Source organism: Stenella coeruleoalba, assembly GCF_951394435.1.
Source record: "Stenella coeruleoalba genome assembly, chromosome: 15".
Lineage (NCBI taxonomy): Eukaryota > Metazoa > Chordata > Mammalia > Artiodactyla > Delphinidae > Stenella > Stenella coeruleoalba.
Genome location: NC_137161.1, coordinates 87,127,955 through 87,142,546, shown reverse-complemented (window position 1 = coordinate 87,142,546; position 14,592 = coordinate 87,127,955). Strand labels below are relative to the sequence as shown.

The 14,592-nt window shown below is 67.0% G+C and overlaps 1 protein-coding gene and 1 long non-coding RNA gene across 3 annotated transcripts; one reads left to right on the top strand and one right to left on the bottom strand.

Annotated features, from left to right (window-relative positions):
• Positions 1-1,121: 1,121 nt before the first annotated feature.
• On the bottom strand, positions 1,122-8,865 carry TMEM184A (transmembrane protein 184A). Of its 2 annotated transcripts, XM_079945112.1 has the most exons (9): positions 8,765-8,865; positions 7,926-8,213; positions 5,230-5,395; positions 4,631-4,721; positions 4,449-4,524; positions 4,249-4,340; positions 3,322-3,491; positions 2,653-2,850; positions 1,122-1,925 (listed from the first exon to the last, which is right to left on the bottom strand). In XM_079945112.1, exons 2-9 carry the CDS (start codon positions 8,133-8,135, stop codon positions 1,666-1,668), a joined length of 1,263 nt encoding a protein of 420 aa, XP_079801238.1. In that variant the 5' UTR covers positions 8,136-8,213; positions 8,765-8,865; the 3' UTR covers positions 1,122-1,665. The 2 variants fall into 2 exon arrangements, with proteins under 2 accessions (XP_079801238.1, XP_079801237.1); XM_079945111.1 differs by lacking the exon at positions 8,765-8,865 and having other exon boundaries at positions 7,926-8,309.
• On the top strand, positions 3,430-4,776 carry LOC307198286. Its single transcript, XR_013831600.1, has 3 exons — positions 3,430-3,704; positions 4,202-4,293; positions 4,681-4,776. It is a non-coding gene; the product is annotated as an uncharacterized lncRNA (long non-coding RNA).
• Positions 8,866-14,592: the final 5,727 nt, after the last annotated feature.

Below are 14,592 nucleotides of genomic sequence, written 5' to 3'. Positions count from 1 at the left end.
CCCTGGGCCTCGGCCACCCGCCCGGGGCCGTCGTGAGGACCGCGCGTGTGACAGTGCTGGCCCGGCCCTTGGCACACGGCGGGTGCTCCCAGAGCGCCAGGCCTGCCTGAGAGCACCCCAGGACCGCACGCTGTGTCGGGGTCTCCAGAAGGCGGCCCTGGCCCACATGCCCTCTGGGTACACAGCCTTGGGCAACTCAGGCCCCAAAGCAGGGCCCCTCAGGCAGCACCGCCTCCCCTGGCTCACCGCAGGGCCTCTGCCCCGCAGCCTCCAGAAAACCTCCCTCCTGGGTCAGCGGGTCTCTGGGGGCCCCGTGGCCACTCGCAAACCAGCTGTCAGACGTGGGGACCCGAGCTGGGCCTGCCAGCCGCAGAGGGCGCGGTAAGGCAGATGGGGGGCCTCCCAGCTGGCGGCAGGGAGGAGGCCAGCCTATCTTATCAGGCAGCCGGGCTGGGCCCTGGGAGAGGCCGCTGGCCTTGAGTCCCGTGCCCCAGGCCCAGGGAACAGGGGGACAGGGGTGACCCCACTCTGCCCTGGAAACCGTACGCTGGTTCCTGCCCTGCTCAGTCTCTCTGAGACCCTCGGTGCCTTTCCCTCTCTCCCTGGGTGACGTGGGAGCCGGCGGCCGGGAGGTGTGGGAGGTCGTGGCTGGGTGGTGCCCAGGCCTTCCTGCTGCAGCGCTGCCAGCTCTGCACGCCTGCCCGCGGGCGCACCACCCCGGCACCTTTCCCCGGCTCCCGCCTCACCCTACTGAGCGCCCCAGACACACTGGACGGACCAAGGCTCACAACCCGCTGCCGCCCCTCCCCACGCGGGGCCCGGCGTCCAGGGCCCACCCTCACTCCCCCGTCCTGTTCCGCCTCCTGGGCCCCAGGCCCCCCGGGCACCAGCCCCCTCCTGGGCTGGCACGGGGCCTTGAACTGGGGAAGCCAAGGCTCCGGACCGCACAGCCGTGCGCACGGCGGGGCAGGCCATCCCGGCTCTAGTCTGAGCTCGTTGCCTGCCTGCTCTGAGCTGCTACTGTGGCCCGCAGCCCCAGAGTGGACGGGGACCCTCCCCGCTGCACCCAGACTTCGCACGATGGGTCTCATCTGTCCGCCTCACTGTGGTCCATTCATTAGAGCACTGACCCTGCAGGAACACAGGCCACTAGAGTCACTAGAAAACCCAGGCTGTTTATGCATAAATAAGTGCAGTTCACCGGGAAGCCGGAGCCCTCCACCCGTGGCCCCAGCCCCTCCCAGACGCCCAGCAGCCACACCGGCCCTTCCTCCACGGGGCCACCCCGCCTCCTGCGCTCAGTGTGGAGCCCTCCTGCCTGTAAGGCCCACATCTCCGGGGTGCCCGGCCCTGCCCGGGAGCTGTCCATCCAGGGAGGCCACCCGAACCGATGGCCAGGTGAGCCCGGCAGGTCCCTGGGCTTGTCAGGTAGGCTCAGGTGCCCTCTTCTGAGGCCGAGGGCCCACCAGGCGATGGTGCGGCCCCGGGGCGCCTGGCAGGGCTACCAAGCGACCTGCTCCACTGGCCAGAGGTGGGATGGGCAGTGGGCTCCACGGGCCTAGCAGGAGGCTCCTAGGAGAGGCCTGACCTTTGGCAAGACGGTCGGTGGGTGAGGGGCCCTGTCCTTTCCCAGCGGCCTGGAGGCGGCTGCTGACCCCGGGGCCCCTACAGCTCCTCCGCGGGGATCAGCATCCTCTTCTCCATGTTGCGGCTCTTCCTGCCCCTGCTGGAGCCAACATCTGTGCCAGGGTGGGTGCTGGGCAAGGGGTCCCTGCCCTGGCCGGGTCCCGGGGCCTCGTGTGTGGCCTGCTGCGTGTACTGCTGGTAGGCGGGCGAGAAGTTGTGGATGGCGTCCTGCACGATGTCCTGCGGGCTCACGGTCTCCTTGAGGCCGCTGGAGATGCTCTGCATGGGTGCCGTGGGGGCTGGCGACAGGCAGCGGGTGGGCTGGGGTGCTCCCTGCGCCCCATCATCTTCCCCCGTGCACCCGGACCCCAGGACCTGACCTGTTCCCCACCAGCCTCGGGGCTGCCTGGGCCAGGGCTCCTGCATCTCCAGGCCCTGGCTTCGGCCAGCAGAGGGTGACTCCTAGGACCCAGAATCCCAGCCCAACTTCTCCACCCCAGCCCAGCACTGGGGCTGTCCCAGCCCAGACCCCCTGCCAGAGGTGGCAGAGAGAGACCGCCGTGAGCTGGCCCCCATCCTCTCTCTGCCCTGGTGTGAACCCTTCACACCCTCGGCCACTCCAGGCTGAGCGGTCCAGGCTCAGGCCACCCCTACCCAAACGGGCCATTCTTTAGGGACACCAGCACCAGCCAGCCCTTGGCCTCTCTGGTCAGGCTGGTCCAGGTACCTGGGTATGGTTGCCGGAGCGCCCAGGCTCAGGCGCTGCGCCAACCCCCTATCACCGAGGGACCCTTGGGGGCCCAAACATCAGGTCCAGCCCATCTCACTCAGTGTTCAGCCCGCCTGCTCGCCGGCCTGCCTGGGCTCTTCCCCTGGACCACGTGCCGGTGAGGCACCTGTCTGGAGCTTGGGTCCTCCATGGGGCCATCTCCCTGCACATCAAGTCGACATTCCCAGGGCCCGTGGGCAAGACGGGGGACAGAGACATGGCGCTGGGGGGCCCGGGGCTGGCGGGGCCCCGGCTACCTGGCGAGCGCTCCTTCTTCTCCGAGTACACCTGGCAGGTGAAGGCGTAGCGCAGGGCGATGGAGGCAAAGAGCATCTCGATACAGATGATGAGGTTCTGGTAGCCGGCGGCTACCGTGCCGGCCCGCACACTGCTCCCATCGATGATCTGGGCCTCAGGGATGACCCCACACCGCTCCAGGATGGCCAGCAGCATCCCTGGGGGACGGTGATGGCCACTCAGGTGCCTGCCCCGGACAGGAGACTGGACTGCAGCCGCCCCCAGCCAGGAGTCCCCCTGAGGCCGGCCTCATGGGCTTGGCGGCGGTCTGCCGGGTCTGAGGTCCAGAGGGGCTGGGAGCCTCCAAAGCCGGGGCCTTGGCACAGCGGACGTCCAAGAACTCCCCGAGCGCCTGTCCTGACCTCTCCCTGGCCCCACCCCTCACCGTCCCCTGAGAAGTGGGGTCTGGCGGTGCCCAGAGCCTGGCCCAGGGCCCGCTGAGGACAAGGCTCCACCGCCCCCGCATGGCCTCTCCCCCACACATTGGGCCAGACCTGCCGGGTGGGGAGCCCACCATCTCCCCCGTGCCGGGGGCTTGGTGGCCTCCCACTGAGAGGGCCGCCTGCTGAGCCGGCTACAGCTGGGGCATCTCTCTGGGCTCCAGCCCCTGCCTCAGGAGCCCCACCCACCCTGCCAGAAAGAGAGGAAGATGACGGCCTTGATGGTGAGGAACTTGAGGACAGGCTCAAAGGGCCGCAGGAGCTCCCTGGTGGCGAAGTAGAAGAGGAACAGGGCGTAGAGGGCCAGGCTCACGGAGGCGTTGTAGATGAGGGTGACGTAGAGGTAACCGCTGTGGATGCTGGGGGCCAGAGCCGGGGCCGGTGGTGAGGGTGGGCCCGCGCCCCCATGCCCTCCTCACCCTGCCAGCTGCGCCATTGGCCTGGGCCCCCAGCCTGGGCACCGGCAGTGGCTCAGACCTGGACCCTCCCTCCAGGGCCTGCAGATGGCACCCTAGGGGAGCGGCAGAGGAGCTGGTTGCAGGGAGTCGTCTCCAGGTCCTGCCCCCTTCCAGGCAAGAGCCCTGCTGCCCCTCCCCTCTCTACCCTCCCGGGCACGGGAACGGCCCCCACGTCGTGGACCCACCATCGTGCGTGCGCGCTTCGTGTGCATGTCAGCTGTACGAGCGTGTGCACATGCTCATTGTGTGTTCCCATGTGAGAGCACGTGTGTCTGCACACGTGCATGTGTGTGAGGGTGCGTGCGCGTGCGCGTGAGGAGTTCGTGTGGACCCAGGGCAGGGGCACGGGCCAGCGCAGAGCTTGGCTCTCTGGGCCCGAGCGCCCTTAAACCCACGCTCGCCCTCCAGTGGCCCTGCTGCGGGGTAGCGCCGGGGAAGGAGCCCATCGCTGCCCGGGCCGCGAAGCCCCGGAGTCCCCAGGGCATGTGTGTGACAAGGGTCTGTTTGCCACGGCCTTGCCCCCAGCCCTTTCCCAGGAGGAGGAGGGGGAGGGGATTTGGCCCCTGCTGAGCCCTCTGCTGAGCCCTGCCTACCTCCCCTGTGCCCCCCAGGCCCGGCCCGCCCACCCCTCCCTGCCCGCGCGCCAGCCTGGCCTCACTTGAAGTCCCCGTCGTGGTATTTGCCGAACGCCTGCAGGATGATGGTGACCAAGGCCATGATGGGCTTCACAATGCAGAACTGCAGTGTGGCCTGCGGGTGGGGGAGGAGAGTGAGGGGATGGGGGAGGGGCCGAGGACCCCCAGCACACTGGGCGGTCAGGGGCGGTCAGGGGGCGGCTGGGAAGGGCCGGGCACTCACCTGCTTACAGAAGCGCAGAAACCCGATGGAGTAGGACATGCCCCGAAGGCAGCAGGTGCCGTAGAAGCAGCTGGGCCTGGGGTGAGGGAGTCCCTGAGGTGTGTCCGAGGACACACCCCAGACTGGCCTGGCTGCCCACCCTGGGCGTAGGGGTGCCCGGCGGGCTCTGGGGAGATGCTCACCGGATGGGTTTTCCCCGAATCTCAGCCATGATGCCACTCTCACCCCCCAGGTACTGGAAACAGAGGCTCAGGAAGCTGTAAATGACAAAGGCTGCAGGACAGGGGTGTCGGCAGTGAGCCCGGGCGGTCCACGAGGGCACCCGGCCTGCACGAAGGCTCCCTGGCCGCTCAGAACTCCTTGGCGCCCATTGCCCAGAAGACAGCTGGGGTTCAGCTCGCGCAGCAGGACGCACTCCTCACGGGGGCTCCCGGCCGGGTTCTGGGACCACATGCCATCCCTGGCGGGGGTGGGGCCTGCAGCAGTCACGGCAGCTCTGACGCCCCCCACCCCATCTAGGGCCCGTTCCATTCCACCCCCAGGCTCTGGGCAGGCCCAGCTGCAGTCTCGCCCCCCGCTTGGGAGCCTGGGAGTCTTGTATCGTGAGCACCACTAATCCCGACTGTCCTGCAGGGGCCTCGCTAAGCCAGACTCAGGCCTGGAGGGCGGGGCGCCCCGGGGCAGGCGGGGGGAGTGCAGGCGCCTGGGAGCCCCTCACTCGGCTCCCCCTGCCAGCCCAGCTTGGGGCCACTCTGGGGCCCGGGGAGCTAGCTGTGCTCACCTTCGTAGCAATCCCGCACGGAGTCAAAGTAGACGTAGTGCTGGTGGCCCCCCAGGAGGAGAAGGCTGAGCCAGGAGTCGAAGGCGTAGATGGGGACGATGAAGAGCAGGCGGATGATGTAGCGCTGCTCGTCGGGGACGGTGTAGGAGCGCAGGTGCAGGTAGATCTGGGGGGGCAAGGCAGGCCTGGGGACACGGCCCCCCGCCGCCACGCGGGAGGAAGCAAGGCGGACCTCCCTGGGCCCTGCCCTTAGTGGACTCTGCGCTGGGAACGTGCATTCACTCACGCGCCCATTCATTCATTCATTCAACGAGCATTTCCCCGGGGGCGGGGCATGGGCGGCAGTCACGGCCCCCTCGTGGGCATGACTGGTCTGGGGAGCAGTTTGGCATTTTGACACGGAGGCATTCAAAGGGCTGATACCCTTGGACCCTTTCTAGGGATTTATCCCACGAAACAGATTTATTCAGAAACAAAAGTAGGATTTGCGTTCAAGGACGTTCACGGTAGGGACGCACACGAGGCTGAGCGCGGCGGTGGGGCCCGTGACCGAGATGCAGCCGCGCAGACTGCAGCCCCGAGTCGCCAGCGTGGGGAGACGCTCCGACAGAACGCAATCGGTCACATCAGGATGACAACCTGAGCAGGACCCAGGTGTGTGAAAAAGCAGGGTAAAAATGAAGGGAAAGACATCCCTGGACAAAAGGAAAAGGTGGGTGGTTCTCATGTTCATCTGTATACCTTCTTAGATGGTCCACATTTTCTACGAGGACAAAAAAAAACAGTGACAGGGTCTTTGGAAGGAAGAGGCCCCGGGGAGCCAGGCAAACAGGTAGCTGGCTGTAGTCCCAAGCAACTCTGGGAGGCTTCCCGGAAGAGGTGCCATGAGAGGAGGTGGAGAGAGGGCAGACAGAGGGCAGGCTGTGTGCAGAGACCCAGCTTCTCAGGGCCCAGCACGGGGAGTGGCGGGGGCAGCCTGGCGTCAGTCAGGCTCCTTATCAGCCACTCCCTCCCCAGCTGGTGCGGCGGGAGGGCACGGCCTGAGCGGCTATCAGGAGATGGACTTCTGCTCCTGGGCTGGCACTGCCTGGCTGAGGGCCTTGGCAAGCCGCTGTTCTCTCTGTCCTTGGTTCCCCGTCTTTAAAGTGAGGGTCCAGTCTCTCTGTCCCATTGAGCTCTGGATGGGTGGGGAGGGTGGGACTCCTCCATGGGAGTGCGGGTGGGGGCGGGGAGGAGGGTGGGGCCTGGGAAGTACCACCCATGGGGTCTCCATCAGCACTGTCCAGGCCGTGGGGCCCCAGGACGCTGGGCTCCAAACACACGTGCCCAGCTGGCACCCAGGATTACAAAAGGTCAGGGCAGGAGACAGAGGACCAAGCCAAGGCCCAGACTGTGGCTGGAACTGGCCCGGACCCAGGGCGTCGGGTGCCCATCCCCCTTACTGCTCCTTGTCCCACAAATCACAGCCGACACCAGACCTAAAGCCATTCTGCCACCAGGGAGGAAGGCATGGCTTCCCTGCAGAGGCAAATGCACCACCCTCCTGTCCGGTCTACCTGTCCAGATGCTCCAGGGCAGCTTGGTAAGACTCAGGGCAAATGCTGCCTCCTCCAGGAAGGCCTCCCGGATGGCCCCAACCTCTTCCGGCTGCTCTCAGCTGCACCGGGCCCACTAATACATTTGCCGTGTCCCCCTTATATTCTGGTTATTTGAGGCCACACCTGGACACGCACCACACAGCAGGCAGCTCTCACTGAGAGGGTACCGCCCTGCCTCGGAGGCCTCTGGCCACCTGCTTCCCTGCCAGCCAGTCTCCTGGCTCACCCCTCCAACCCAGTCCCTATGACAATGCCAGCCAAGTCATGCCAGCAGCTCTGCTCTCAGCTCCCCGCAACGACAGCCTCCCCTGGCTCCAGCACCCCCGGCTGAGAGCCAAACTCCCACGTGATGCCGGAGGCCCCTCCTACAGGCCCCGGGTGCCCCAGCCCAGGCAGCCCTCTCCCTCCCAGCTCTGCTCGTGTCTCTCTGGCGCAGTCCTGGGCTCCCGAGACCCTCCGCTGCCTGAGATGCTCGGGACCCCTCTGCCCAGCCCTGCACTCGGGCGCCACCTCCTGTCACCCGCCCCCTGGCTCTCGCTGCCAGGCCTGGCACCGCTGCATCTCCCCAGCTCTGGGCCCCTCCAGCCAAGCTCTGACCCTGCTTCCACCCCCAGAGCCTGGTCTCACTCCTTACAGAGCCACGTCCCAGCCTCACCAGCTTTCCCGGGGATGCCGCACCTCTGGAGGGGAAGGACCTTTCTACTCCGGGCTACGTGAGCCTAGGAAAGACCCCGGCCTCTCCCAGCCTCAGTCTTCTCATCCGTGAAAGGGGACAGTACTGCTGACCTCAGTGACCAGGCTGAGGGGCCGACGAAATGCCCCGGGGGAAGGGCCCGGCACCTGGCTGGAGCTCTTCCCTCTGCCTGGAAGAGGCCGCCCACCTTCGGGCCCAGATCTCTCCCTCCCCTGCCCCCTCCCCTGGCCCGATGCTGCCTCCGCGAGCCCCTGGGCGCTGCCCCTCTGGCCCGAAGGCCTCCGAGGTCTGCACCCAGGCCATTGCGCTCGTGGACCCACAGCCCCAGTAGGGCCGGCCAGGGCCAGGCTGAGCTGTGGCTCACGGAGAGGGGTTCCCAAGGGAGCGCGCAGGGGAGGGCTCACCTGGTGGCCGGTGAGCACCAGGGCGGTCCACACAAAGACGCCCGAGATGCCGCGGGCCAGCGCCGTGGTGAGGAAGAGCTGGGAGGCGCCCTGGGAGCTGTTCCCCACGCGGTCCACCTGCAGCCCGGTGGGCACGGCCAGCGGGGGGCTGGACTGCGGCCCGGTTGCCCACATCAGGGGGTCTCCCAGGAGCCCTGAGGCATTAGTCATCTGCAGAGGCGAGGGAGGACACAGACGGGGAGGAGGGAGGGCGAAGGTGCCCGCAGACGCCGGAAGCAGCCCCGGTGCCTGTGGGGGGAGAGAGTGGGCAGGGACGGCGAGGCTGTGCTGAGCGGGCATGCTGGGCTCGGCCACCGTCCCTCCCGGGGGAGTTCCGGTCCGACCCTCCTGCCCTCTTGCCTGGGCTCTGGGCAGCCCTCTGTGTGCAGAGACCCAGGTCCAAGGCCCGGGCCTGGGCGCCCTCTTCCCTGGGGTCAGCCACCTGGGTGCAGACACCAGCTGCCTGACTGTGTCCCGGGGCGATCGGTCCCCACCTCTGGTGTCCCGGGCTTGTGGGGAGCCTGCTTTTCAGGGGCCAAAGACATCTGAGAAAGTCGGGGGGCCCCTGGTGCCCTGCCTACCAGGGGTGGAGTCCGGGAAGCAGGCCAGACGGGGTGGGGAGGCGCCCTGCACCCACAGGGCCTGCCCGAGCGTCTGGTGCCCAGCTCGGCCAGGGCCCCCGGCCACCCCAAGCCCGCTTGCTAGCCCTGGGCGCCCTGTTCCTCAGCTGCTCGTAACCCACCGGGGTGCCGGGCGCCTCCCCCCTCCCTCCAGACCTGGTCACAGGGTCCGGCACCTACCTCCCAGGCAGGAAGCTCCTGGGCCAGTCCTGGGAGGCCCGGCCTCCAGGGAAGCCTGGCTGGTCATTTGTGTGGCCACATGGCCCCCACGGGCGGCCCCCGCGGGGCTGGGACCAGGCTGCCTTCCGGAGGCTGGGCCAGGCCTGGGGACAGGCGGCCGGCACTCCACTCCCGGCGGCCCACCCGAGCCTCCGAGCCTCCGGCTGCGGGGAGGTGCTGGGCGGAGGGGAGGAGTGGAGGGCTGTCCCCTCCCCCTTTGACACTCTATCCCTCCCCCGGCTGTTTGCTCAAGGCAGCTGGCTCCCAGGAACCCGCCTGCGCCAGGTGCCCTCACCTGCCTGCGCCAGAAGGCCAGGCAGCTGCTGCCCGGGCCTGAGCTGGGGGAGGGGTCTGTGTGCGCAATGGGTACGGGCTTCCAGCTGGGGTGATGAAAGTTCTGGAAGGAAAGAGAGGTGGCATGACATCGAGGGTATATTAGGTGCCCCTCTGAAACGGGTGCATTTATTACGAGAATTTCCCCTCGGCCTGAAAGGCCCCCGGCCCCGGAAGGTGCATTGGAAGCATTGCTGGTTTTCTCTGCCAGGGGGTGGGGGGAGGGGAGGAGGGGGTGTGGCTGAGTCACAGACAGGCCACTGGGCCTGCCCTGTGGTCAGCCCTGGGCCAGTGGGAAGGGCTCACCCCCCTGGGCCCTTGGAGGCGCCGGCAGGGTGGGGGGCCTCAGCCGTCTACCACCCTGGGGACTAAGTGCCCACACGGTCCCATCCTTGGTGCCGCCGGACCCTCCCTGCGGCCCTGGATCGTGGGGTCAAGGGGTGGGAGTCAGGGACTCCCACGTGTCCAGGGTCCCCCAAGGGTACAGGAGGGTCCGGGGGGAGGCTGCCAGCCCCTCGGACACACCACCCCGTTCCCCCACCCCTCCGCCCACACTGCCCCCCAGGGGGTCCCCCAGACTCGCCCTGAGGCCCCCATCCTGACTCAGGTAGAGCCCGGGACCTGGCCCGGCTCCCCTCACGGCCTCCTCCGGTGCCGACTCTCCTCCTGCCGTCTCGGGTGTCACCTCCTCTCTCTCTTCACCTCTTCAACTTCCACAGGCGCGTCGGGAAACCCGTGCCTTGCCCAGCCCACGCCCTGGACACTGGTGTCCCGCGTGGGCTCCCACTTGGCCCGGCAGGGCTGGCCGGTGTGGTCTGGCCCTTCTCCAGCGGACATGAGTTCCTGCGAGCCCCGCGCCCGCCCCCGAGCCCCGCGTGCCCATGGCGCCCGGACCTGCGGCGCTGTCCGCTCGGCGGCATTTTATAAACCTGGGCTCCCCTTCCTTCTCTGGCTTCCTGACCCGGTCGCTCCAGAGGCAGCCCCTGCTCTCTGGCCACCTGGGCACGCCCCTTCGCCTCGCTGGGCCTCTGCTTTCTCGTCAGCAAAGGTGAGTTTAGGGTCCGCCAGCCCCTGCCTGGGGTATGGCATGCAGGTCCCTGCAATCCCTGGAGACCTGGGACAGCACCCCCTTGCCTTCCCCCTAGCCCCAGACCCCAGACCCCGAGCAGGCCCACATGCCAGGCGCAGCCGGGAGCCACAGGGCCCCGGGGTGGGTAAGGCGGGCTTCACCGGCTTAGAGGGCACGACTGACACGGGTACCGGGTCTGGGGGAGCAAGGGACTTGGCACCCCGGTCCCAGGAGGGGCCGGGGAGAGGCTGACCCTGCGGCCTCCCATGGGGCTCTCTGGCCGAACGAGGCCCCACCCCTGGCGGCTGCTCTCACAGGCGGCAGCCACTCGGGAGAGGCGGCCTGGCCTGCCTGGCCTGATTTCCCTGCCTGGGGCTGGACGCTGACCAAGCCTCTCGCAGGACAGACCTGCCGCCCAGACGCGGGCGGCTGACGCCTCTGACCGCTGTTTACCGTGACCAGGTGACTGGGCCCTGGGCAGCTCCCGGCTCTGCTGTGGGGTGGCCGAGGAGCCTCGGGCCAGTCACAGACCTCAACACCCCGCTCCCCACGCCTGCCCTTCACCCCAGGGACCTAATGGCCTCATTGTGGCACCGAACCTCCTTCCAGGCTCCCCCGCTGTGCCAGCCCCCCTTCTAGGCCGGCCTGCCATTTCCGGTGGCACACGGCTCTCTCCCACGGGGGACAGGCTCTCCCCTCCTGCCTTCCCTGAGCCAGGCCCTTCCAGCTCTGAGCTGCCCACTCTGGGCTCCAGAGACGGGGCTGGAGGACAGGGTGGTGGGAGGCGTCCTGACACGCCCCCTTCCCCAGGCCGGCCCACCAAGGAGTGGCAGATGGGATTTGGCCCTGGGCTTTGGTGGCGGCCCACACAATGGCCACTGACTCAGCTAATGCCACCACAGCCTGGGCCGGGGCGACTGCAGAGGCCCCCAGCACACCTCTGCAGCCTGGGGACCCTGGAGCCACTCCGCCCCTTTCTCTGGGCCTCAGGGGCCGGGGGGCTGAGGGTCCTTCCAGCACTAGTTTGGGGGCAATTTGGGAAGCTGTGCCTCCCCGTGTCCAAGGTGCTGGCCCCTCTGGGCAGGGCACTGGGCCCCCAAAGCCGGGCAGGAGCAGGGCCCTGGGTCCGACACGAGGGCTGGGACCCTGGCCTGGCCTCTCACCGTGTCTGTGACTTAGGGCCAACCGTGGGCCTCTCTGAGCGTCAGTTTCCACGGGTGACGGCCGGCCGTGTGCAGCAGGTCAGCCCTGGTAAGAGCGGGGACTCGGGAGGCTTTGCCCACTCCTCTCACAGGCTGCTGGCGCTGGGGGCTGGGCGCGGGGTCCCGCCAGCCTCGGGCACTTGGGTGGTCTCCCTCTACTTCTGGGCTGCCGGGCCAACCAGCCCTGCCCTGCAGCCCAGTGGGACCCACCTGGGGCCTCGGAGGATTTCTCTCTTCACCCCGTAGGCCTCCCGTCCTCTGTCCTGCCCAGGCCAGGCCGAGCCCCTCCCCAGGCCTGTTGCCTTGGTCCCCAGGGAGAGCCTGTGACTGCCCAGGGCCTGTCCGTACCTGCCCGCTGCCCCAGAGCGAGCTGCCCCAGCCCTGGGGGGCACCCTTCCGTGAGGACCTGGGGCAGGGGTGCCGACCTGGGCCTGGCCCGGCTGGGCTGGCCTGAGACCCTTTCTGGTCACCAGGTGGCATCCTGGGGCCTGGCAGGCGGCACGGCCTCTGGGGTAGAGATGGGGTGGGGACGGAGCAGCTGTGAGTCTCAGAATTTCAGGGTGTGGGCGCTTCTCTCCAGGGGTGCACGGGGCCCCAGGCTGGACACCACACCTCTCTCGTGGCTGTGCGTGCACACACACGTGTACACACACACACACACGTGTACACACAGGCACACACACGCACAGCTCACCTCCCTGGTGGCTCCCTTGGCCATCTGGCCAGACCCCAGGTCTGTCGCAGGTCTCCAGGCCTGAGGGGGCGACCAGGGTTGTCCGGCCCCGCCACCGGGCCTCCAGGTCTCTGCCGTCCCTCCTCACAGCAGCCTGGGTCAGTCTGATACGATTGCTACTGGCAAAGCGCTGGCCTTGCCCCAGACCCAGAAAACCCCTCCCTGCCGCCCGCCCCACCCGCACTGCCAGGCCGGCCCTACCTGCCCAGGTAGCCCGGCCACACCCTCCACCATGCCCTGCCCAGATTCGGGACCAGCCGTCCCTCCCCCCACCGTCCAGCTGGCTGTCGAGTCTCCGACACCCAGGCGTGCATCTTTCCTGGACCACTGACCGGGTGTAGCTCTGGCTGCTTCATCTCCCTGGCCCATCTGTGTAGGTGGGGGGCTCCCACGCCCACTTCAGAGGTGCAACGAGGGTTACACAGGGTGATGCAGCATCCGCCGCGCGTGGAGCTGGGATGTCCACCCCCCACCCGCCCCGCTCACGCTGCTCCGTTTTCCTTCCTCTGGTCCCTTCGCCCCTTGATGCCCCACATCGGGGAGGGCCCTCCTGCCTGTTCGCTCCCCCACCTCCCCCGTGCTCCGGCGCCCCCCGTCTTCCCACAGTCCTTCTGGAATTTACGAGTCCCCACACAAGACCGGGGCTCCCCTCTGCTTCTGGCTGTGATCGCGGGGCCTCGACGACAATGCCCATGCCTGCTCTGAATTCGTTCTGATCCATCCGGCCGGCACTCTCGTCAGCTACCCGGCACCTGCTCCTGACGTCCGATTTCACTGCAAGGCGCTACGCCAGTTTATCCAGCTGGGCCCCGCGGTCACTGCCTTATTCCGCGGGTTATTTGTCATAATTGGTTCAGGTGGATCCAGGGCTCTGTCAAACCCTGGATAAGCTGCTCAGACTGGTAACCATGGGCGGCCGCCCTCCTGGCCTCTCTTGACCGCCGAAGGTACCCACTGGCCCGCCCTTGACTCTGAACTGTAGCCACAGGCCCATGTCCACTTAGGAAAAGGGAGCTAGAGGGAGGGGAACTTGGGGTTCTCTACTTGTAGCTCAGCAGGAAACCGTGTCGGGTGAATCATACCGCGTTGGTCCAAGGGCACGGCCTTGAAAAAGGGAAACTCATCCACCAGTCCCTGCCGCAGGGGCTGGCAAATCAGCCCCACGTTCACTATTTACGTTTGGCCATAAACTGCTGGAAGTTGTAATTACAGTTTGATCGCTGGGCAAGCACCATATGCACCCTTTCCATCTAGAGGAATAACGATTCCCACAAAGCCGACGGCTCTGCCTGCGGAAACTGCGGCTTTCTCGGCCTCTTTACCGGAGAATGTATCTCTCCTCCTGAATTACAGCACCTGGGAGCAGAGCAACGAGGAAAGCCAAGGGCCAAATGCCTTTTCGTACGAGTCGCGTGTCTTGATTTATAAGGCAGAGCAGAGCAGTGAGGCACTGGCTTCAGTGACGGAAGCCTTTGGTCTCAGCCCGTATTCTGTAATAGCTACCAGACAGCCTCGGGCAGCTGTAAGTGCTCCTCGGGAAGGCGCTGGGGACCCTGGTTTCAATTATACGTCAGTTGCCCCACCATGTTCCGGGCGGGCAACCGCGGGACTGTGCAAACGACAGGGGCTCAGGTGTGTTTGCATCCTGGGGCCACCACTGATCACCTGGGGGTCTGGGCGACCCGCCCTGTCCTGCTGAGCCTCGACTTTCTCCACGGCCTACCTGCCTCTTAAGGGCAGTCATGAGGACTAGATGGCGTGTGCACCGCCAGGGCCTGGCTCGCAGGAGGCCCCCGCACGGAGGCTGAATCAGAGCCAGGCAGAAGCACCGAGGCAAGTCTGCCTTCAGCGTGGACAAGGCGGTTGGCCCACGCCTCAGAGAGAAAGGGGTCCAAAATGAGTGTCAGCGAGGGCCCGGGTGACGGGTGACCGGCGTGGACTCCAGGCTCTCCGCCCACGTGAAATCCCAGGCCCGCTGCTCGGTGGCAGCCACGCCTCAGTTTCCTCATCTGACATGTAGATGAGAGCAGCGGCCTCGCGGGGTCGTCGTGAGGATTAAACGTGTTACCACGACTGCATGAAGGGCTGACCCCAGACCTCACCAACAGGCAGCATGGGCCAGTCCTGTCGTTGTGCACTTAGGGGCCAAATCAGAAAACTACAGCTGCAAATCTGAATTTAGCCCCAAGCTGGAGCCCGGCCCACGGTTCAGGTTCCCCGCTGGTCAAGCGAGAGAAGCATGTTTCCACGGACAGACACATCTGATTGTTAGATGAGGGGTGTGCCTAATTACAGGCTGATTCTGAGCGAGGAGGCTCCGGCCCGGTTGTGCTCCAGTGTCATCGGACAGTGCTCTGCCCTTGCCCCTGGCCCAGGTGCCGGTTCTCCAGGGGTTGCCCGCCCACTGGACCTGCTGACGCCCCGCACATCTCCTTTACTCCAGTGCCTGTGT